The sequence below is a fragment of the Lepidochelys kempii genome, chromosome 4, assembly GCF_965140285.1.
Source record: "Lepidochelys kempii isolate rLepKem1 chromosome 4, rLepKem1.hap1, whole genome shotgun sequence".
Classification (NCBI taxonomy): domain Eukaryota; kingdom Metazoa; phylum Chordata; order Testudines; family Cheloniidae; genus Lepidochelys; species Lepidochelys kempii.
In genome coordinates, this window is record NC_136383.1 from 14,118,036 (window position 1) to 14,143,037 (window position 25,002).

The 25,002-nt window shown below is 40.5% G+C and overlaps 1 protein-coding gene across 1 annotated transcript in view; it reads left to right on the forward strand.

Annotated features, from left to right (window-relative positions):
• ANXA3 (annexin A3) overlaps positions 1–24,474 on the forward strand; it is a 34,497-nt gene extending 10,023 nt beyond the window's left edge. Inside the window, exons 3-13 of the mRNA XM_073340470.2 lie at positions 5,621–5,708; positions 7,327–7,421; positions 8,203–8,316; positions 9,365–9,455; positions 15,672–15,751; positions 16,628–16,684; positions 17,880–17,973; positions 19,066–19,161; positions 20,033–20,091; positions 20,342–20,464; positions 24,259–24,474. Of these exons, the coding sequence (XP_073196571.1) occupies positions 5,621–5,708; positions 7,327–7,421; positions 8,203–8,316; positions 9,365–9,455; positions 15,672–15,751; positions 16,628–16,684; positions 17,880–17,973; positions 19,066–19,161; positions 20,033–20,091; positions 20,342–20,464; positions 24,259–24,318 (957 nt within the window). The 3' untranslated portion in view covers positions 24,319–24,474. The remainder of the gene's footprint in view (positions 1–5,620; positions 5,709–7,326; positions 7,422–8,202; positions 8,317–9,364; positions 9,456–15,671; positions 15,752–16,627; positions 16,685–17,879; positions 17,974–19,065; positions 19,162–20,032; positions 20,092–20,341; positions 20,465–24,258) is intronic.
• The last annotated feature ends 528 nt before the right edge of the window (positions 24,475–25,002 follow it).

Genomic DNA, 25,002 nt, shown 5'->3' on the forward strand with positions numbered 1-25,002 from the left:
GACCCTGGAGGAAAGAAACTCCTGGTAGAAAGCTTTGGGAGTTGTGGCTGGGTAGAGAGTTTTGTTTGTTTTGTGAGCTTGATTGTTTAGACAACAAATGGAGGCCGGAGGTAAAAGCTGAAGACTAATCTGGGCGTGGCTGATAATTCATCTGGCTGGTGAGGAAAGTTGCCAGCTTCCATACCAATTGTGAGAGAGCACCAAAAAATGGGGGAGAGGGACTGTGTTGGTATTGCTATTTTTACAGATGTAGAGCAGCATTTCCCAAACTTTTTTGGCCACAGAACACTTTTTAGCCTATTACGGAACACTTATAATATTTTGTAGTCGTTTGGTTTTCAAATAAAAAATTGCATTATTTATGCTCAAATATATTTTATTTTATACAACAAAGCAAAAATACAAATTTAAAATAACTTGAACGAACAATTTCTAACTGGAAGCGCGTATAAAGTAGTACAAAAATAAAGTGCAAGAGTCAAAATTAAATGCTAGATTCTTTCACGGAACACCTATTCACATCGTGCAGAACACCAGTGTTCCGCGGAACACAGTTTGGGAAACGCTAATGGAGGGAATTGAAGCACAGTGGAGCTAAGTGACTTGGCCAGGTCCTCACAGGAAGTTTGGGGCAGATGGAAATTTAAAACAGACCACCTGAATCCCAGTCCAGTGTTGTCTTTATACACAAGGCCATGCTTTCTTTAAAGCATAAACACATGCTGGCAGAAATGGAGATGGCTGACAAATGTCTGTTTCCCTGCTTAGTGAATCAATGTGTATACATGTTGGGCCAAATTAATTGGTGAGCTTACATGGAAGAGAATTTGGCCCTTTGTGCCCACTGTGTGCAGTGGCTTTAGTACGCTTACTTTGATCTCCCATTCAGTTTACCTCTACTGAATCTGTCACTTCTTAGCAATATTTTTCTATGTTTAAACTGACTGCTAGTTATATTTGGATTTCAATTTTATTGAATCCCCCTCTGCTGCACCCCCCTGCCCCCAATAAAGAGAGAATGGGGGCGGGGGGAAGACAGAACAAAAAGGGAATCGGAGAGGAGAGCAACACCTCAGTTTCCTTCTGCTAGGAGTTAATCAAACATTTTTTAAAAGTTAGACCAAATCTTTTCGCTTTTTGTCTGAGGTTCCTCTGCCCCAAAACGTTACCTGCTCTTTAGTGGTCAGGTCAGCCAAGTGGCTGTGCCAAGCCTCTCTCCCTGGAGGCAGTCTGCTCTTCAGTCTAAGAAGGATGAGTTGTTTAGCTACAAGCGCTTGAGAAATCTTTAAGTTCTTTAAGACTTAAATCCAAAGAAGTGTTTCGTGGACTAGGTTACCAAATGTCACCTATCAGACAGTATTTGGCCCTTCTTTTCTGAAAACATGGATCAGATAAAGTCAGTTACCAGGTTTAGGTAATTAAAATATGTGCCTAATCTCAGGCTGGTTACCAGTGAAAATGCACAATGCTTGACAATCTCGGCGGAGACCCCCTAGGGTAGAGTGGGCAGGGAGACTGCACTCTGTCTCCAACCATGTGTCCTTTTGGGTCAGGGACAGGGTTGAGGAACGCTGTTGGAGTAGTGCGAGGGAGCTGGTGCTGCTGCCAGGGTTTTAAGTGTTCTGTTGCTGAGGAGAAGATCTAGGTTTCCAGAGCTGCAAGAGTTAATAAATTTCTCCTTGCATACCCTAAATATGTTTGGATGCTAAGTACATAGTAAATTACCCTACTTGTCATGTTGCTTCTAATAAAAAAAAAAATAATGTGATCTGAGTAATTAGTGTTAATTTCAATTTTGTTAATACAAATTAATAATCACTCTGGGACTCTACAGTTCACTGTTAACCACTGGAGCTCTGTGTACTGCCTTATTGGATATTCTAGGAAGGAAGATCATGTTCAGATTATCCCATATTGAACTACAAAAACAATGATGGGGTGTCCTATTGGGACCCAGAGGTTATTCCGTGTCAGAGTCTGAGACTGAATCTTACCACTGCTGTTGTTTCAAAGTAAATCTTCCCTGTTTATGTATTTCATTAAGGTAGCCACAGTGGACAGTATTTTTTGTCAGCAGGCAATAATTCACAAGATATATATTAGTAGCTGGGGAATAACTTGCTTGTGTTTGACATATGTTCACCAAGAAGTGCTATTAACTTTTGTGGGAACGAGGTGTAGCTAAGGAGTCCGTGATGAAGGCAGTAGTTGTACAATAATGTTGCACCATATCCTGGTATTAAACAATACTCCAGGAGTTGCCAAACAGCCTATACAGGGAAGCTTACTGCTATTACTTTCATGAGGAAGTTTCACCTTCAGATCTGTATCTAAACTAACGTTAATGCTTTTTTGTCTTTAATTCTATAATTATATATAGCAATCCTTTAAGTATAGCAGCACTTGGTTAATCATAACCCCCCCCCAAAATGTTTTACTTGGGGGGGGGGAGCCAACTTCAAAAGTGTTCATCTTGCAAAGTTTCCTAATACAGGGTGGTGATTACACTCCATTCACTTAGTAAAGACAAAATCAAGTGTCTATGAAAACAATGTTAAACACTTCAGGAAAAGCAAAATCAAACTGTCCATACAACTCAGTGGGGGGCAGGAGGAAGGAAATCAGGTCAGTGTCAATCTGTGGAGAAAAGAGATGATTTGAAGGTAAGTAAAACTGTCTCAATATGTAACAATATACACTGTAAAAACAGAGTGAAAACTTTGCGGAGCAGCATCTTGTGGGATTTTTATTTGTCATTGTTTGCCATGCCCACCTGAAAGCTTGAAAATTAAAATTTTTCATTGAGTTTGTAACATCCAGTTAGCAAATACGTTTGGTTTGTATTTCTAATGGTAATTAAAATGGACAGTGTAGCACTTTTCATTTACCTCCTTGTAATTGACATGAGAGGTCTGTAACAGATATGGCAATTTCTTGCAATATCTTTGGGAGATCTTCTTGAATTAAGTTTAAATAGCTTTGGAGTCCACTGTATTTTAAATGCAAAGTTAATGTATTGTTGTGGGACTGTGTAACTCACTCTCTCTCTAGGAGGGAGATGTGGCCCGTGTAAACCCTGGGAAGTGTTACGAGCTTTAGAAGACTATTTCATACAATGTGCCAGATGAGAAGGAACTTTTGGGACAAAGTTGTAAGTTTCCTAAGAAATACCTGGGGGGGAGATGAATGCAAAGTCCCACCTCCAGACTCCACCTTCTGAAGCTATCCCTGAGGAGAGAATCAGTCTGACTGATACAAAGTCTCTGAAGATCAAAGACCCCAAGTGTATAAAGAAAAGGCTAACTTATGCATAAGTGTGCTTGTTCAGAGCTAAGGCAGTTATGAATTTGATTCAGTTTGAAGGACTGATTGTCTACCAGAGTGCTTGTTTTCATGTGTTCTTTGTAATGCTTTCACCTTAAGAATAAATCTGCTTGCAGAGAAAGGGCTGTGAGGTAACTTATAACTGTGGGCAATTAGGCTGTTTGCTTTGTCCTCAGTGGCTATAAAGCGTAGGCCTGTGTAGGCAGTCTGACGTGTTAGGGAACACAGTGCAGGCTGCACAATTCCTTGCCTCCAAAAACCCTGATCAGGAGGAAGAGAGACAGGTGTCTGCCCAAGAAAGGTGAGGGCCGATGAGCCCGAAGCCCTTACTGACCATGAGGGGGAAACACAGGTGCAGTTTCCCAGAACTGTGACACTGTCTGTGTAGCCTTGGAAATAAGAACTATAACTGCTACTGCAAAAGAAGCTCACAACGTGTCTCTGTTCAATGATATGTGGTTTTTAATCTTTCTGTGGCCAGTGGCTCTTAACTTTAATAAGATCATTAAAGTGCATAGAGTCCTTTGTATCAGGTTTCAGTAACTTTAAAGCAGGTCAGAGTTGAGGCTTAAACCAAGCTATTAATGGAATTATTTTAATATAAAGATTTGTGCTAAGGCACTGAGTGGAACTAGCTAGAGTATGAGAAGTGGGGTGGGGGCGGGGGGGGTGAAGCTTTCCAACATCTGTGGATTCACTTGAGTCCTGACCTGTGCAACCCCTTCTGTTTCCGTCCTGGCCTTCTCTTGAGGAGTGACTGCTAACCGTACTGTGTTGTGGTACGTTAGTGATGTGTACACGTGCAAACAAATCTTTGAAAGTTGCCACTGATTGCCGTGGTGCAATTTTTTGGGGTGCCCAGTTTGATACACCAAGGCCCCGAATCTCATTAGATGAACTACTGCAGCTCCCATAATTCAGCTGGATTTGTGGTTGCTCATCATCATTTCTGAAAATCAAGGCTATGGTGTTTCAGGTTGGCCCCTGTCAAAATATTGACATGAAACTGACACATCCAAAAGCAGGCTCCACTTTGAAAAACTTTGGCTATCCCAGGTAAGATGAAAGTATCAAACTCACTTTCCCTTTTATCCCCCAGCAATTTAGGTCATTTTATGTGAGCCGCTAACCCACTACCCTAATGCACCATCCACCAATGAGTCAATAACCCTTTTACTTCAGATACATTTTTCGCCGATAATATTCTGCACAATTTGGGTGTAGTGGGGAAAGAGGATTTTGGCTTATAAAAAGCAGTGTTTGTACCTTTTTCTAACAATGTAGAAGCTCTTTGTTAAAAAAAAAAAATCCAGGCTTTTGATCAATGTAGCTAGTGTCCACTGTGAATTAGATCTATTTAACCATAAATTGTATTCAGCAACACGATGCAATCCTTGTTACCACCCAGACCTAATTTTGCTTGCTTTAAAAATGATCATCTTCCCTCCGGCACATTGGTGTTTTGTGGGGAAAGCAATGTAATTATGATTGAGATTAAAGTAACTTGCTTTGCTATAATCTGATTATTTTTGTTTTTGTTTGAAATTTATATTCCAGTCATGCCCAGAGGCCTCACTGAAAGTTATTTCAATATTTAGAATTTCAAGCCTGTGCAATCGCCATTTCCCCTGTGTGTCAATGCTAGAGCTTTCCTTCAATACAAAAAGGGTTATCCTGGCATCATCATAATATAAATAATTAATAATAATATAATAGAAAAAGCAATGGGGGATGGGGGAGGACAAATCTCCGCATCACTAATCAAGATGATGAATGCTTCAAAAAGCCTGTGAACAGGGATATATTGGCACCAACCTTGCTGGTGAATCTGCCAAAAATGAGTGTCTTTTGCTACAGAAATAAGTTTGAAAAAACACGTCACCATGGTTTAATAAATCATTGTGCATATATAACCCACTGGTGAGTATGTATTATCATATCCCCAGAGGATATGAGATGTTACAGGCCCCAGCTACAGCATCTGGGCTTTTTGAGCTGCCGCCGCTTGCGTTGGGCTTTTTGAGCTGGGGACCTCTGGAGCCATCTCCTCATTTTATGGATGGGGAAACTGAGGTAAGGTTGCATAAGGCCAGTGAGAGAGTTGATATCAGAGCTGTGATTAAAATGTGGGAAATCTGCACTCCCAGCGCTGAGCTCAGTTAAATTTTAAACACTAGTTTATTGTTGCCATGGTGAAAATATGAAGCAACTGAAAACAGTTTGTCAAACTTCGAACCTAAAACTCTTTGGGGATTTTTGTTGCTGTTAGATCTCAAAATGTTGTTTTGATCTTTAGGTTGGAAGCAGAGGAACCATTCGAGATTACACAGGTTTCAATGCATCCAAGGATGCTGAAACTGTTCGGAAGGCAATCAAAGGAATTGGTAAATATGTATCTAAGTTTCACTCCTATATTGTTACAGAAAAGCAGTTATGGTATTCTGTGTGTCAGGTTTTGCACAGAAATGCTGGAATTTTGTGTGCCATAAAAACAGACATACTGGATCAGACCAGTGGTTCATCTAACCCAGTACCCTGTCTTTTGACAGTGGCCAATGCTAGGTGCTTGAGAGGGAACAAACAGAACAGGTAATCATCAAGTGATACATTCTCTGTCATCCACTCCCAGCTTCTGGCATCCCTGACCATCTTGGCTAAAAGCCATTGTTGGACCTATCCACCATGAACTTACCTAATTCTTTTTTGAACCCTGTTATACTGTTAGTCTTCACAGTCTCCCCTGGCAATGAGTTCCACAGGTTGACACTGAAACATTTCCTTCTGTTTATTTTAAACATACTGAATATTAATTTCATTGGGTGAACCCTGGTTGTTCTTATATAAAGTAGTAAATATTTCCTTATTCACTTTCTTCACAGGAGTCATGGTTTTATAGACATCTATGATATCCCCTCTTAGTCGTCTCTCTTCCCAGATGAGACATCCTAGTCTCTTTAATCTCTCTCCTCATATGGAAGCTGTTCTGTACCCTTAATCATTTTTGCTGCCCTTCTCTGTATCTTTTCCTATTCTAATACATCCTTTTTTTTTTTTTTTTGAGATGGGGTGGCCAGAGCTGCACACCGTATTCAAGGTGTAATGCCTCCATGCAGTCAGTAACTATGATGACTGGGCAAGTTCACATTTTGATAAGGGGGTACTACTTCAACCACCTCATAGACATTAAGGTCAGAAGGATCATCATGATCCTCTAGTCTGACCTCCTGCACAATGCAGGCCGCAGAATCTCACCCACCCACTCCTGCAATAAATCTCTCACCTATATCTGAGCTATTGAAGTCCTCAAATCATGATTTAAAGACTTCAAGGTGCAGAGAATCCTCCAGCAAGTAACCCATGCCCCACACTGCAGAGGAAGGTGAAAAACCCCCAAGGCCTCTGCCAATCTGCCCTGGAGGAAAATTCCTTCCCAACCCCAAATAAGGCGATCAGCTAAACCCTGAGCATGTGGGCAAGACTCACCAGCCAGACACCCAGGAAAGAATTCTCTGTAGTAAGTCAGGTCCCACCCCATCTAACATCCCATCACAGGCCATTGGCCCTATTTACCATGAATATTTAAAGATCAGTTAAGTGCTAAAATCATGTTGTGCCATCATACCATCTCCTCCATGAACTTATCGACTTTAATCTTGAAGCCAGATAGGTCTTTTGCCCCCCCTGAAAGTCCCTGACCCTAAGATCTCTGGCTAGGTCTCATCTCCATTTGAAGGGGTTTTTGCCTTCTCCTTTTCTGTTTGCTTTCAGCCAGCGCCCAGGATGGAGATTAGTTTCAGAACAAATTTACAAATCAGTGAGGACAACTTGGTTACTAAAATGCTTCCTTGCTGAAGTATAAAAGTGAATAATATGCTTCTTTTCCCAGTGAATTCAAGCGAGTTGGAATAACTCGTTTTAGTTTCAGTGCATTAGGAGTTTCGTTGGGTTATGTAAAAAAAACTGGGAGTTGAACAACCTTGAGTAAAATGATTTTTCTTTCAGGGACGGATGAGAAAACACTGATCAGCATCCTCACTGAGAGATCAAATGCTCAGCGGCAGCTGATGGCTAAGGAGTACAGGGCAGCTTCAGGAAAGGTACAGCTTGGGGAGGATAGCTGACAGTAAAAATATCCTGTAGCATCTTCATTATGCAAAACTAATCTGTATGTGCACAAACCCTAATATTGCTTAATTATGAGGCAGGATACGAGAAATGAATACATCTAAGTAACTCATTTGAATTTATAGCTAGCTCTGAGAATAAAGAAGGAACGCTTTGATTAGGAAAAAACTAACCAATACAAACTCTTTTCAGTGCACCATTAAGCAATGAAGCATGTGCTAAACAAGGAGCCAAACAAGTGCCCCTCTTGTTTCAGTGTGGACTAGGCACTGAAATAAAGTAACTCTTACCATTTATTTTTGGGAAGATGACAAATGAGTTAAGGCTGGGAGTTAAAAGGTCCCTTTTCCAGCATCTGCAGTTGCCTTTTCCCGGACCAACTAAAACATGAATCTGATTCTCTGCCTCCTCCATTTTCTCTTGAGAATCAGTATATCTACATTTCTGGGGTGGGGGTTTTTTTGGTTGTTTTTAAGACATAAAGTGGGCTGACCTTAATTTAGCCTTAATTTTGAAAGAGTGGAATTAGCTTTCTAAATAATAGTAGTGGTTTGTGTTTTTTCCTTTTGTTTGGAAGGAACAAACAAAAAAGCAACACAGCCATGAGCAAGATGCTTCTGAAAGTAGAAATGATTGAGGAGAAGCAGGGTGGAATTATTCCAATAGCAACAACTAAACTTGCCATTTCATCTGGAAATAATGTGATCTGTGAAAGTGCAATCTAATCACCCTGGGTCTTGCCTGTTTGTTTAGGACCTGAAAGATGACTTGAAGAGTGATCTCTCTGGCAATCTGGAGCGTGTTATAGTTGCACTTGTAACACCACCGGCTGTGTTTGATGCTAAACAGCTTAAGAAATCCATGAAAGTAAGTCTGCAAGCAAATGTTTCATACTTTTGACTTAGAGCGTTTAGAAAGAAGGTAAATATTTTGTAAAAAATTTCAAAGGAAATGAAATTTTTTTTTGTTTAAAATTTTCCATTACATTTTTTCCAAATGAAAAAAATATTTTAGTTTCAGTAGGGAGAGGAAAAACACTAACATATTTTTATGATTGGGGTGGGGAAGTGAGGGTTCCACACATCTGAAATGACTCTTTTTTTTTTTTTCAAAATATTTCAAAAAAGTTTAATTGAGAAAACAACAAAAAGTAACCAAAACCAAATTTTCACTGAAATCTTTGTTTTGGTCAAAATGGAATTTTTTAAAACCAAATTGAAATGGTCTCTACTCCTTAGTTTGTTATGCAAAATATCAGAGTGATGGAAAAATTAATCCATTTTTTAGGTGTTATATTGGCGGGCTATAACATTTTTGTAGTGCTTCAGTTATAAGTAGGCAGGGGAAACCATGCCACAATTTATTAGCTATTCATTGCCGGAAACTGTTTTCAATTCCTGTCTTTGTTGTAAGTGGGGATATGAGTTTGGTGTTCTGCTGCCTATTTCTATTTCAGGTCACTAAAACAACACTTAATGTGGCATGTCTGCTCTGTGCTTGAGTCCTCAGATTAGAATGTCAAATGTGTTGAAATGTAGGAGTGACCTGCATTCTCAGAGCTGCATGTGGATTCTAGCAGAACCTGGTGTCTATTATCACTGGCTCGTTCCCTTAGTTGCAGATTTGAGAAACAGCTCATTAGGTTTAATAATCTCTTGATAGGATCAAATAACTTTTCATTCAGTAGTTAAATCTTTTCACAAACTTTATTTCCTTGCTAATGTGAATTGCGTGAATTTTGATATTTGAAATCACAGTATTTTGGGTATTACAATGTGTGATGTTCACAATTCATGCTTCAGTTCACTTGAAACTAATCCCCAAACAACCGCTATAAAAACTGTGTATTTTTTTTCCTTGTCAATTGTGTGTGGTTGGTTTTGGTTTTTTTTGTTTGTTTGTTTGTTTGTTTAAGGGTAGTGGAACTAACGAAAAGGCACTGATAGAAATCCTAGCCTCCAGGAGCAGTAAGCAAATGAAAGAGGTATCCCAGGCATACTATACAGGTAATGCTTTCTCACACATGTATATTAATACCATTACCTGATTGCTTCCTACCCAGTGCTCGATCACCTCCTTGAGGTGATCTATGAAAAGTGACTCTTTTTTGAATTTGGAAAGTTGAGCTTTAGATACAAAAAATATTTTTCAGTCATTGCAGATTCAGCGTACTGTGCGGTTAACAGATGCATGTGCTCTGCATGTAGTACCACTCCAGTACCTACAGGACTGAATTCCATGTTTAGGAACAAATTTGCTTTTTAAGAACACGCTGTGCAGGCAGCTCCTATTGAAATTAGAGCCGTGTGCAAGCATCTGAGAGCAAAATTTTACCCTTGCAGCCAAATTCCAGTTTCAGATGCATGGCTTGGCCAGTAATGGATTTTTTTTCCTTCCCTATGGAATGTGGCGATGTGCTCCTTTATATCTTGCATATTAGGCTCTTTCCCTTTAGAGTTGTGCGTGCAATTACTTTAAAGTGCACAGTACAAACAGCAACTAATAGGAATGACTTTAAAATTTGTCTTTTTTCATTATAAGCTCCACTTTCAGGAGCGAATGACTCGGCCATACAAACTCTTGGCAGATAAACTTTGGCATATGAGTCTGGGAGAATTATTTTAATAATTGATGCACTTCTGAATCATGTGTATTTACTGAACAGCATGTGTCTGAACATACCTAATATAAAGTTTAAGATGCTGCAGGGGAGGGTGCTGGTTTCTGAAAACTTTGTGGGTCAGATTCTTCTCTGCATTCTGGCCCCTTTACGCTGCTCTTACTGGCCCATTTGTGCCATCAAGCCACTGGCTCTACTTAGGTGACGATTACGCCAGTGTCCCAATCGTGAAGATCTAGCATCGTGGTCTCCTATGCCACCCTCTCCCACAGCATAGGAATATTGAGGGGGCGTGGCCAGAGCACTCCTGTTACTCCAGTTTACCATACTTGCTCCCATAGCATAGAGCCATCCAAAGTAACTGAGGCTATCTAAGGCTGGTATTTGTTACACCAGGATTGGCGTAGAACCGGTTCCATAATATGGGAGCTTCAAACAGCACCTTTGGGACTGCCGCTCCAGTTGTATCCATCCACTGGATACCAGAGAATCGGGTCCATCGTCATTAGTGTTTTGGAAAAATGTGCAGAACCGATGGCTAAGCATTGCACTATGGCTACATCTACGTTGTGAGCTAGGGGTGTGATTGCCATCTTGTATGTAGCTAGCTGTGCTAGCTCAGAGAGCTAGCATGAGCTTAAATAGCCGTGTAGCTGCAGGAAGACCTAGCATGGGCAGCAGCAGGAAGACCAAGTATAAACCTGCCTGAACCTCACAGGTATGTACTCAGGGCAGGTAAGCCATGCCACTGCGGCAACACTACTGCTTGTTCTCCCACTAGTTCTCGCTGAGCTCACCGAGTACGTGTGCGAAGTTGGGAATCCCCCCCCTCCCCCCCTTGCTCACAGCATAGCCTGGGTGATTCCACTGAAGAGCTGTTTCTTTGGCATGCATAGCATCCAGTAACCTAATGGTCTCATAGGTGTTAATTCTAGGATAGACTGAGGTTTCTAAGTAAATATTTTTCGATGTTTTATTTGCCGTACACATTCTCTGAGCAATTCATTGTCATGCTATTTTAAAGATACTGTCCATGTCAAGCAGAAACAAATTGTTGAAAGGCTCCTGACACCACTGCAGTAACTTTCTTGCAGCTCTCATTTTAAATGTTCATGTACCAGAACGTGTGGTGTTTGGGGGAGGGGGCGGTATGTGTGTGTACATAATTACAGGAAAACTTGATTTTTATTGCATTGTTTCTCATGGTAACTCGCAACAACTCTGCTCCTTTCCCAGGAGACTAATTGCTTAGCAGTATGGCAAGTGAGATTGATTTGAACATTAGAAGAGCAAACTGTGGAAGCATATGCTTGGAACAGATACATCTAATGTGTGGTACGGCCTTGTTTGGATTCAGACCTAGGAGATTTATAGTTTCTTGGGTGGTAGGCTAGTTAAAGTACCATATAAGGAGCAGTTTGAGTTGCCTACTGTAATGCATTATATAATCTTCCACAGGAAGCTTTGCAAACTGAAGGCAGGAGGTAAAACAAATGAAAAGCAAAAAAAGTTCCCTTTAATGAACACGTCACTATATAGTTCTGTCTGTTTGCACAGAAAAGCTCGTGGAGACAGAAGTATGGCGTATGTGAATAGGGCACTAGAATGAGAGCTGGGTTCAATTCCTACCTCAGACACAGATTTTCTTTGTGACCTTGGACAAGTTGCTTAATTTACCTTGTGCTTCAGGTCCTGTCTAAGGTGAAGATATTTCCCTCCTCCCCGAGGTGTTGGAAGGATAAAATCCACAAGTGTCTGAGACTCTTGCATACTACAGTGATGAGGGTATATTAATGGCACCCTCGCTCTTTGCGGAGCATGGGGCATGCGCCAGTGAGTTATCTGATGGCTAATCAGTCCAATGCATGAGTAACAGTCCTGTCCACAGCGCACACCCACGCATTAGCAATGCTCTGAATCCAAACAGCGGATTCTTTCCTCCTCTGACGCTGGTCATCGCAAATCTTGATCCAATCCGCGTCACAATCCCTTGCTCCATCTACAAGCTGACTCCTCCAATCAGAGTGGTATTCTGCACTCCCTTCCCAGATTCTAAATGATACTAATCAGCTTTGCAAGCACCCTGAAATCTGCGCAGCGGTCTGCCTTTCTGTCTAGACCCTTCCCGAGCATCAGAGTACTGCACGCTCCTCAGGATCCTGTAATCCGGCATTCACTTGACATGTCCAAGCCACCTGAGTCTCTTCTTAATAATCAACATTCCCATGAATGTCATAGCAGCACGATTTAACGCTTCCACATTTGTCACCCTGTCTTACCAACTTATTCAAAGAATCTTACACAAGCATCTGATATGAAAACTGTTTAGTTTTTTTTGATATTTTGGCACAAGTTGTCCATGTTTGAGCCATACTGAAGAGTGGATAAAACACATGTCTCCTGAGTATGGATTTTCACTTTAGTTGACAATTTGTTATTGTTCCAGGCTCTGTCTGGCAAAAGACCAAAGTTTCTGGCTGCTTTGCTGATTCTACTAGTAAGCTCAGCATCAGGATCCACATTGTTGGTAACAACAGAGCCAAGGTAGCAAAATTAGTCAGCGGCATCTAGACTGTCACCATCTAAGATGATATCTGGAACTGGTTTTGAAGAGCCTAGGTGCATGATGGTCTTTTTCAAGCTTATTGCTAGCCCAAAGATTTTGCATGAATCGGAAAACTTGGTAATAAGATGTTGTAGAGCATCAACACTGAGCCACAAATGTTGTATCCTCTGCAAACAGATCTTAATATTTACTTCTCATTCCCACCTCAACACACGTTCCATGATGTTCAAGAAGGTGCCTATCTTAGCACCAGAGATGATGGAGGCTTGCTTAACATTGCAAGGTTCAGAGAGCTAAGGTGAAGGAGATCATCTTAAGAGACCTGTTTGCAGATGATGCAACCCTTGCAGCTCAGTGTTGAGGGCATATAAGTACCTAAATGATTAGGGAATTATGAAGATTATTAAAGCGGTAAAAATGTCAAATCTTCCCTTGGTTCTCAAACACTGCTCTCAAGTTGGCAGCCCTATCACTTTTCATTGTAACTTGCGGTGTAACACTGCTGTCGTTGCAACACTTGAATTTATAAATGACTGTGGAAACCTAGAAATGGGGGAAATGATAAACGTTTTGTTTTGTACCAAACTCAGGCTTGGGGAAATCTTTAAAACTGTTTTTTAAGAAAAAGGACATGGTTGTAGCATTAATTATCTGTTAAATGAGCAAGTAATAGTATAATAATGGCTCAGTTTCTTTTTACTTCTCAGAATTTTAATTTCTATGTGCAGAACTCCTGCCATAGTTTCCAGGTGTGAGTTATAGGTCCCTCTTCTCCTAGCCAACATGGCAACAGCCTATCAGTATTATGGCTTCATCAGTCAGGAAGCAGGAGGTAAGAATGTCAATCAATTTAATATTTACAGAGAGAATCTAAGCAGTTGAGCATCTGCTTTGAAGCTGTAACCAGCACAGAGCAGCCTGCAAAGACCTTTGTTTCACCTAGTTACCCCTGTTTTGAGCCCAATCATTTCTGTTTGACTAAAGCATATCTTCAGTTAAGGCACCCAGTCTTGATTTGAAGACGTCAAGAGATGGGGAATTCACCACTTCCCTTGGTGGTCTGTGTGACGGGTTGGGGTCACAAACCCCCTTTGGGACTGCCACCTGATGTGCTGAGACAACCTCTGAGCCCTTTTTCCCTGACAGCTTGGGACTTCAGTGCCCTGTCTGGTTGTGCCAGACACACTAGCCTGCTACAAACACAGACCCAGGTCTGAACCACGTCCCCCAAAAGCCACAGGCTTAACTGAAAACAGATTAAGTGTTCCTGTCTCCAGCACTCCAATACCAACTCCCAATGGGGTCCAAACCCCAAATAAATCTGTTTTACCCTGTATAAAGCTTATACAAGGTAAACTCATAAATTGTTCGCCCTCTCTAACGCTGAGAGAGAGAGATGCAGAGCGGTTTGCCTTCCCCCCCAGATATTAATCGCTTACTCTGGGTTAATTAATAAGTAAAAAGTAGGATGTAAGTGGTTCCAAGTAGTAACAGACAGAACAAAGTGAATTACCAAGCAAAATAAAATAAAACATGCAAGTCTAAGCCTAGTACTGTAAGAAAACTGAATACAGATAAAATCTCTCCCTCAGATGTTTCAATAAGTTTCTGTCACAGACTGGATGCCTTCCTAGTCTGGGCATAATCCTTTCCCCTGGTAGAGCCCTTGTTCCAGCTCAGGTGGTAGCTAGGGGATTTCTCATGACTGCAGCCCCCTTTGTTCTGCTCCACCCCCTTATATATCTTTTGCACAAGGCGTGAATCCTTTGTCCACCTCTGGTTCCCACCCCTCCTTCTAAATGGAAAAGCACCAGGTTGTAGATGGATTCCAGTTCAGGTGCCATAATCACATGTCACTGTAAGACTTCGTTACCCCCTTGCCAGCACACAGGTATATAGGAAGACTTACAAGTAAACAAGCCATCTACAGTCAGTTGTCCTGGTTAATAGGAGCTATCAAAATTCCAAACCACCATTAATGGCCCACACTTTGCATAATTACAATAGGACCTCAGTTATATTTCATATTTCTAGTTTCAGATACAAGAATGATCCATACATACAAATAGGATGAACACACTCAGTAGATTATAAACTGTGTAATGATACCTTACAAGAGACCTTTTGCATGAAGCATATTCCAGTTACATTATATTCACACTCCTTAGCATATTTCCATAAAATCCTATAGAGTGCAATGTCACAGTTTGTTCTAATGGTTAAACCCCTCACTGTTAGAAACTTGTCTGATTTCTAATTTGAATTTGTCTGGCTGTCACTTCCACCCATTGGTTCTTGTTATGCCTTTGTCCACCAGATTAAAGAGCCTGGTGTTTTTCTTCCCATAAAAATGCTTTTACACTGTAATCAAATAACCTGTCTTCATGTTGATAAACTAAACAGATGGAGCTCTCTAAGTCTCCCACTGTGTATAGCATTTGTATTCAGCCCTCAAGTCACTTTTAAGACTTTTCTCTGCACCCTCTCCAGTTTTTCCACATTCCCCCCCCTCCCCCCGAAATGTGGACACCAGAACTGGACATGCTATTTTAAGTATTGATCTCACCAGTGCTGTAAATTATGGAGCAGAATCACTTTCCAACTCACTATTTCCTTCTTTATACATCTAAGAATTGTACCCTTGTTCCCACAGCATCACACTGGAAGCTCATGTTGAGTTGCTTGTCCATTATGACCCCTAAATCCTTTTCAGACTCACCACTTTCCAAGATACAGTCCCCCATTCTGTAGGTATGGCCTGCATTCTTTGATCCTAGATATATGACCATGCATGTGACTGTATTAAGGGGAAAAGGCTGGATTGTGGGGCTAACCTATGTTGGTGGACTGATGGATCTTGCATAGTACCATAACATTGATATGTCAGAGTTGTTGCTGGGAGGATAAGGCTACAACAAATCCGTTACTGGTCAGTGATCTTCCCTTAACATCTAGATGCTTTTGCTAATCTTACCTTTGATTTTTTGTTTTTAAATTACAGAATTCAATAAAATGTTTGATTATTTTTGTTTTTAGTATATAAGAAGAGTCTTGGCGATGACATCAGTTCTGACACCTCTGGTGACTTCAGAAAAGCCCTGTTAACTCTGGCAGATGTAAGTTCCTTCAACTTAGTCAACATAATTACTGTACAGATTTGATATTTAGATTTTACTTGAAATTGTAAATATAGGCAGTCCTAGTGAATCATCTGACAACTGATACAGTACTTACAGGGTGTGCATAGCTTTGCTTATTTAAATTTAAGGTAAGAGAGTGGCATGGTAGGTTAGAGTACTAATATTTTCCCCTCGAGAGATCAGAGTCCCTATCTGGACTTGTTGGTTGAGATGGATTTGGTCTCCTCTTATCCTTGGCTACTTTTATACCAGTTACAGCACCATAGTTTTAGCACAAGTAACCATAACTGGCATCCTCTTCTTGGACTCTTAGCACCGTAGCAATTGGGGTGTTACAGATCAGGATTGAGGAGTTGTGTGGTGAAGCCAATGGCCAGTTCATGCTGTGGCTTGGCTTTGACCTTTGCTATTGCATGCTCCGTTCAGGAGTACTAAATCCAAAGTTTGAAGGGTCAGGCTCTGTCCTATCCCATAAGAAGCAGAGTGATGCGGTTTTCCTCATTCATCGCTCTCCTATTGGATCCCAGCATTGTTGATCATGATGAGGGGGAGTCATTACTCCAGGCTTGTTCGGAGTGGGGGTGAAGTAAAGAGGAGAAATAGCAGGAGTGGTGGCTTTAGCCTTAGACCACACATGGGAGGCCCCAAATGCTCGTACTCAACCTTCCCCACACAATGCTTTTAATGACACTGTCAGACAAATTTTGGGCCTAGGAGGATGCTGGCAAGAGCTACTGTTTCACAATCCACAATAATTATTCTTGGGTGGGTGACTGGGAGAAGGTGTGACCATTTGAGACTTTCAAATTTTGCACTTTTATGGGCTTTAAAGTTCACTCTCCCTTATTGCAGGGCAGAAGAGATGAAAATGTAAAAGTGGATGAACATCTTGCAAAGAAGGATGCACAGGTACAGCAAAGCAAAACAGAGGCTGAACCAAGCTGCGCTTGACACATAGATATAAAGTGTTCTCTATTGCAATACAAAATTATCTACTAAACAGCATCTTACAGGGATGGCTCACACCCAAGAAATTCAGCATTTTGAACACCCCAAAGTTGAAATGGAGTGGGCAGGGAGACCATCAGATTAAGACATGTGTGTAGTTTTTTTTTTTTGTTTTTTCCTTCCTTCCCTATCTCCTTCCTATAACTGGCATTAGTTTTCTATATATAATCCGGTCTAGAGTACCCAGTTTTCCCAATTTCCAACAATGCATTGTTAAACTGCTGTAATAACCTTTGAAGTGTAAGTATTGCCATTTTATCTGTGGTGAGAGCTGACATGAACATGGGTTTCTTTGCGGGTTTTTTTTTTTAAATGGCCTATGGGGAAAGTTTCATTTTATTCAGACTTCCCATTAACAGTGTAAAACTTTGGATTGCCCCCTCCTTACTGTCACCATGTGAGGTGCAGAATTTGGGCCCAGCAATGCTGGGCTCACGCACTGCAAGTGCAGCTCATAACTCGCTCAAAACCTGCCTGGGGCTGCTGTGTGAGTGGTGCTCATGGTATCCATAAAACACCATCCCCAGTTTGGCCAGTGGGAGGATTATAGTGAAGTCTCTGTCTGAAGAAGACACCATAGCCACTGATGCCCTTGAGTGGAATGGATGGGGGGAAGCTCCAAGGAACCCCCATTCCTGAATAAGACATGTTAATAAAGTCCTGATTTGTATTTGATGTATTGGAATTAACTCTAACATTCACTTTGTGATAAATTGCATCTTTCATAAAGCAAATATTTCCATTCTGTCATTCATAGAAAAATCTCCTTCTCACTTTGAATATGAATCCCTTAATGTCTGTCTTCCAACAGTAGAAGGTGTTCCAGTGTAGGTCAGTAGACAGGCAAGTTCTGCTTTGTATGGGGGGAAGAGAGAGAGAGAACTAGTTCAACTTTCCAGGCTTGAGTTTCAGCAGCCCATGACAGCAACACCACAGCACTGCAGTGAAGTCCATTGCATCGGCCAGGTTCAGAATCCTGTCCTCCGAAAACTTATGGAAAATGCAGAGACTAGTTTGCAGTGGCATGGCTCAACAATCTTCTTTTGAGAAGTCTAATCTAGTGGCCACAGTGACATTCTTTCTTTCCTTGCAATAGGTTCTCTATAGTGCTGGTGAGAAGAAATGGGGTACAGATGAAGATAAGTTCACTGAAATTCTGTGCCTTAGGAGCATACCTCAACTGAAATTAAGTATGAAATCGATTTTGGACCATTTTGTGGTATTTCTTAGTAAATGATGATGATTTTCTATAGCCAAGCATCTTTATGTGTAATTTGGATTGAGGTGCCACTCACTGTTACTGTCCCACCATCACTTCCGTGGGTCCATCAGCTTTTGCTAAAGCTTGCAGAATAAAAACCCCTGAGTTTCTAGCTCTTATGGTTGTGAAGATAGCCAGTACTGTATCTGTTCACATATGGAAGGCTGCAAACTGAAACAATAGGTCTAAGACGCGTGTATTGTCCTTGTTGAGTGTGCCACATATCAATATGTATGTAGATTTGAAATGGGCTCTTCCTGTGTAGTTTTACTCTAAGGTATTTTCATTCCCACTGTTGCAGGAGAAGAGATGAAAGTTTGATCTTAAACCCAGGCAACAGGTCGTCTTTTACTTATCCCTGTCGCCAAAGACTGTGTGGATTGCATAGCATGCTTTAAATGTAATTGTTGGCATGTACGAATGTCATGCAGACTTGGGGACCAAGCAAGCCTCTGATACGGAAGTAATTGTGTTTGCTATATTGTGACTCACTAAATGCATCTTTGCCTTACGGCTGATGGAATGTGCTGTATGAGACACCCTCTCTTTTCATAAAGAAACCTGGGATTGTGAAAGCCTTCAGTGGATAAAATTTGTCTCCACCCCACTCAATATATTTGAGTCATTCCTAATTTTATGATTATTAAAGCAAGACCATTAGGTAAATGGGCTAACTGAAGCGGGGTCTGACGTACCGCATTAAAGAACAGAGGCAAACTGCCTTGAGAAGGAAAATGGTGAATGTTAAAATGATGGCCCTTGAAGGTTGTTTGTTCCTTAACAAAATTTCTACATATATACACCTTGATTAGGTTAGAATGATGGCTAATGTTGCTCTCATCATAGGGTATGTGTTCATCAAAGGCATGTTCCAAACAATATTGAAGGTAGTGGAAAGACTTTCGTTAGTTTCACTACGGTTTGGATCAGACCCCAAATGGAGCCTGACGCATGAGAACATTGAGTCATTTCCTTGTGATAGTTTGATATACTTACTATGTATGTTTGGTTATCTTTTTAGCATTTGATGAATACAGGAACATCAGCAAGAAGACCATTGAAGAAAGTATACAGGGTGAAATGTCAGGGCATTTTGAGGATTTACTGTTAGCCATTGGTAAGATTCTTGGGGAGGAGGAAGACATGGCTGAAAACAAGCTGTGCCTTTTTAAACCCCCCCCCCAAAAAAGAGGAGGATAGGTAAAATATTAGTCTGAATAGTTTGATTTACAGTGACTTTTGTTCTTGCTTTTAGTGATAAGCAGTATCCCTGCATTAAGCATTGTAACACTGACTTGGGCTTACAAAAAGAAGAGAGAGCTTGTTAGTTCTGTAGCATATATTCAACTATGTTGATGTTTATAATTAGTACAGTGATAGCCTCTAGCAGCCCCAATCTTGGTCCAGGACTGCTTTGTGCTAAGTCCTATACACCAGGCACACTCCTCGTTTATACTGACTTTGCAAGTGCCAAAAAACCCTCAACCATACTTGGGGATATTTTTAGTAGTGACGCTAATGACTAATTTTACTCGTCACCAGACTTCAGCCACCCATACTGCTGAACCATTTCAAAAGCACTAGAGTATTTTACTTTCAGGGCAGGCCTGAGGGTTCTATAAAGTCTTGTTCTTAACAACAGAAATGCTTTAACTAAAAATCTATAGCCAGATTCACCCTTCATATAAATGGGTACATCTCTCATGAGAGTGTGTGTAACATGCATGTAGTTTACCAGCCTGGAAGAGAACGATAAAGTCCATGCAGAATTGGCCAGGTGCATGTGTGTATATACCTGACTTGTGCATGCATGTCAGTCATTTACAGGTACAAGGCTGGGCATACAATTGTATTTACCTAGCTTTGAAAATCTGGCCATGCATGTCCTGTCCATTCATAGTGAGGGCTTGTAAGCCAAAGCAAGTTATATGGTGGCATCGTTGTAGAGCAGGCCATTTAAACTAACTCTTAACTTTTTCTTTTAATAGTTCAATGTGTGACTAACACTCCTGCATTCTTTGCTGAAAGGCTGCACCAATCTTTGAAGGTAGGTTTTCAGCTTCCATACCCATTCTTGAACTCTTGTATATCTTTAAGAGAATGTCAAGTTTCTAAGAGTCTGTAAGATGTCTGTAAATAATAAACATGGCACTGGTCCCTTACGACAGGTAATTCCTGGAGTTAGATTAAGTAGGATGGAGAATGCCATTTCTAAATGGAGATGCTGATTTTAGCCTAACTTGCATAATGCTTTTATATGGTGTATTGTACCAGATGGCTCTCTTTTATTTTATCAGGGTGCTGGAACTGATGAGTTCACTCTTAATAGAATCATGGTTTCCAGATCAGAAATTGACCTGCTGGATATTCGGGCTGAATATAAGAAGCATTATGGCTGCTCCTTGTACTCTGCTATAAAAGTAAGAATTATTTTAATGAACTATTTTTGCATATTGGAACAAAGTTGCCTAACAAATGTGCCACTCCTGTAATAGAATTTTTTTCTCTTTGAGGTATGTATAAAAGTTTTATATTTGGAAAGTGCCAAATGTGTTATAAGTAGAGGAGTTTGAAGAGGAGAGCAGTTTGGCTTTAGCACTTGTGTTCTGGACAAAATGGAGTAAAATGGCAATTGAGTAGGTCAGAGAGCTGGAGGCAGGAGATGACTAGGAAATAGACAAGAATGTGTGCTATTGTGCCAGACATTTGGTGCATTTTGTAGAAAGAAGAGGCAAGACTCGATCCAGTTATATGGGGAGGTGGAGCCCAAGGTGCTTAGGAGGAAGATGGTGGTGTAATTCCCAAGGGAATGGGGTGGAAAGGAAGTGGGGGATTTTGGGTGGAAAAATAAGAGACTTCAGTTTGGTCATCTCAAGCCCACAGTGGGCAAGCTAGGCTGATCTGTCAGACAGTGAGTAATGCATGTTTAGAGACTTGTGAACCATTAGCATAGCTCACTGACTCCACGTGAGGACTCAGTGAACAGGTATAAATGGAGAAGATGAAGTACCCAGTGAAGCTCTGCAGGATGCCAGAGTGCTCCTTGGTGCTCAGTCTATTATAAGGGCAGAACAGGACCATACTGTCTGATACCCAGGACGTTTGGAAATGCCTAGCTTTGGTAAACGTCTTAACATTAAGAGAATCATTTAATCATCTGTTTTAAAGCTGAATTGAAAATTGCTAAAAGGCAGGCTTAGGACCCCGTTTCCTGATGTTATTCTGCCTCTTGCAGTGACTCTTCCCACAGCTGACCTGCACCAGGGAAGCATTACACCCTAATACTAGTTTTGTGGTATGGTAGCTAATTTTCATAGTCTCAGAAGCAGATCAGGGACCATTATTAGCTATCTGAAACAGGGTAGTTGTGAAAGTCCAGTTGTGAAAGTGATGCCAATGGCTTAAAGTGACTTTGTTTAGAGATAGTTAATTCATTTTAAATACGATTGAACACAATGGTTTAGTTCTTAAAGTTATGTTCATACAACACTGACTACAGTTTCCTTCTCTTTCCAATGACTTATTCACCTTTTTTCTGCTTTAATGGAAGCTGGAGTGGTTCCCTGCCCCCACCCCCAAATGTCACTCAGGTAGTCCTTCTGAGCATGTACCAGATATCCTTTCTTGCCTCAATGCTTTAAATCCAGCAAGTAACTGCCAACATTCTCTCATCTGCTCAAATATTTCTGAGGTTGGGAGATTAATCAGAAGTGTACTTTTAAAAAATGAATAAACAGTCTTGAGTGATTCTTTTCTGTCCGTCTCTTTCATAAATTGATGCACAATGTTCTGTTGCTAGGGGCGGAACTGATGTGACAAGCCCTGTTCCATAATGTAGCTCTGAATTGCACAGTGCTGATCATCACAACTAACTGCACCATAATCATGTGGTAATCTAGAGTTTTATTAATTCTTCTTTAGGATAAAACCTAGAGTTCCATACAAAATCAGTGGGTGCCTGAGGCTTTCTCTTGATTAGGAAAAGAGCTAGCTAAGCCTGATCTTTCTTTTCCTAGTGTAGATTCAGGGTAAGGCCTTGTTGCTTGATTCATCTGGTGGAAGTTGTAGTCTGTTATCCTACATCTGCACTGGGAAAAATGGTAGCATTTTAGGTTTGGTTTAGCTAAAGTGTGTGCTAAACCTGTCCACTTTTCTTAGTTCAGGCAAAGCACGAGTTCTGAAAACCTACATGGGATTCCATTTTTGACCAATCAGCTGGTACTGATCAGTGATAAACTCACTGAATGGGCCAGAGCCCTTTAAACTATCAACTTGTTTATAACTTAATTCGTACTCTGAGAAACACATAGAAATGTATGGAATAAAATTGCTAATGTCTGTAGAACACAAATGCCAGGAGTAGCTAAGCTTGTAGGGGAAACAACATATCCTTCATACCATTTAAATATTAATCCAGCCTTCAAAGAATCTTGTCATTGTAATGTAATAATGCTACTGTGTGTTCTCTCTCTCTCTCTCTCTCTCTTCTCCCCCTCCCCCCCCCCCCAAACATTTTGAAAAAAATTATGTATTCTTTAATACCGGCACTCTGCTGCAGAGTACTCCTCCATAGTCTTAGATTCTTCTCTTCATGAGAAAGTTGGACTGGCTCAACTAAAGGTGTCGTCCTAACATATGTAGTTGAATTCATGCAAACCCATTTCTGGACACTTCTTTTTTTTTTTTTTCTTTGAGTGGCTTAATGATTAAGCATCTGTTTGAACTAAACCAAAAAAACCCTGGCTTAAAATGAAATTGATACTCTCACAGCCTTTTACAGCAATTAGTTCAACTTGTACAACTTCCTGTGGTCAACGTTTTCTGACCTGCTGTCTACAGGCAGGCTTCTAAATCTGCATTTATAGGTTCAAAAGTTAAAATTGCCTGACTTTTCAGAATTACTGAACCCCTGTAGCTTCCTGTGATACTGGAAAGTGAGATCACACATTTAAGAGACTAAATGTAGATTTGTGGTACCTAACTTTAGGCGCCGGGGCTTGAAGGTGTTGGATTTTATGTTTATGGTTAAACAATTTTCACTCAGCTACTTTCTGCCTGTCTTTGAGTACTGGTTTAGTACTGGGTGGACCAATTAAGTCATCAATTTAAATGAGTTGATTTAGAACTAAAAACCTGCCCATGGATTTAAACCAGGTTGAGGCTTTGTAAACGTAACTTAAAAAATGTGTGCTATTGCAAATGTAGATTAACATTTATAATGAACTGCGTCGTAAATTGTAGTGTGGGGGAGTGGGGGTTTTTTAATACTACTGCTGGAAGGCTCTTATGACTTCTGTAAAGCTGCTGCAGGCAGGCAACAGTACTGAAACTTGAGGCCCTAATCCTGCAAACGCTTAACTATGACTTCAGCGGCACTGCTCATGCTCACAGTTAAGCATGTGCAAGGGTGTTTGTAGTGTGGGGGGGGCTAATGAAGACTTTAGCATGAGATCTATCACTTCAAAACAAAATCGTTTGTTAATAATGCACAGTTGACTTTCAAAACATGACAGTTACCATCCTTTTTTTTTTTTTAAATACACATGGGCCAAAAGTTTCAAATAGTAGCCTGAAATCTGTATTTAAGAGATTTAAAAGCACAAATCCAAATGACAAACCCCTGATGGAGGAGTACAGCCTGGTAAAGCATCTCCGCTTTCTGGACCTATGGAAGTTCACTATATCAGAAGGTGGTGTTGGTTGTAAATGTAGCACAGGCTATTAGGGAAGTTACTGAGGCCCTGGACTTGTCTTTTTTCACCACAGATGTGCATTAAGTGTCAACTTTACTAGTAGAAAGTCTCCATGTAAATCTGAAACGCTAAGTAGGAAACGAAAACTGGTACTGAACAGCCTCTTCAGCAATTTAAAGTTACAAAATGGAGAAGGTAAAACTAGCAGCAAGTCTGATGTATGTTGATTTTGTAAAATCATGATTTTTTTTTTTTTTTTTTTACACTGGTTCAGTATTTTACTGCAATCATGATGGATTAAATCTTCTCCCAGTCCAAAAAAAAAATAAAAAAAAATGGAAGTTCAGTTATTCATTTCAGTAGTAGGATCAAGTATCTTATTTCCTCTTAACATGATGATGTTGGGTTGGCCCAAAAAGGTTGGGGGGGGAAGTGTGGAGAAATCATTTTAGAAGTGGCAAACGAAAGCATACAGTGATCGTCACTAATGTCACTTTTATTTTTTTTTTTCCTCTGCACAGTCTGATACCTCTGGGGACTACAAGACTACACTACTGATGATCTGTGGAGGGGATGACTGAAAGTAAATTTCTAAGGAGCACAGGGCTATTGCTTTCCTGCTACCTACAGTAATGCTGCTTCTGAAGCTTTTTAAATGTTTAAGCAATTGTAAAATTGCAACATGCTGACTGCTTTCTCATCAAGTATCCTAATAAACAGATGTTTGTTTTAGTGCATCTCTTCCAGCTGTTATCTAACCACCTGCTGGCATCTGGATAAACTGTGCTTAGACTATCAGAAGCCAGATCTTCCAGCTATACACAGTGCTCCCCTGTGAGCTAAAAGTCTGTCTGGAAAAAGTTGCCATCTTTCTACAGCTGTACAGTGTCAGAAAAAGTGATATTACCTCGGGGTGGTGGCAGAATAAAAACCAATGGAAGGTCAATAAAGTTATTCCAAAGATAACCATTTATTTTATATATTTTTAGGGCTGTCAATTGCATTTAATCCATGCAATTAACTGAAAATATTGTGTGCAGAATTTTTAATTTTTTGGCACCGAATTCTCCCAGGAGTCAATATATTGATTTCAATTACCACACAGAATAGAAAGTGTATAGTGCTCACTTTATATTTTTGATTTCAAATATATGCACTGTAAAAATGATAAACAAAAGAAATGGTATTTTTCAATTCACCTCAAAGTACTGCAGTCTCTTTCGTGTGAAAGCGCAACTTACAAATGTAGATTTTTTTATCTGTTT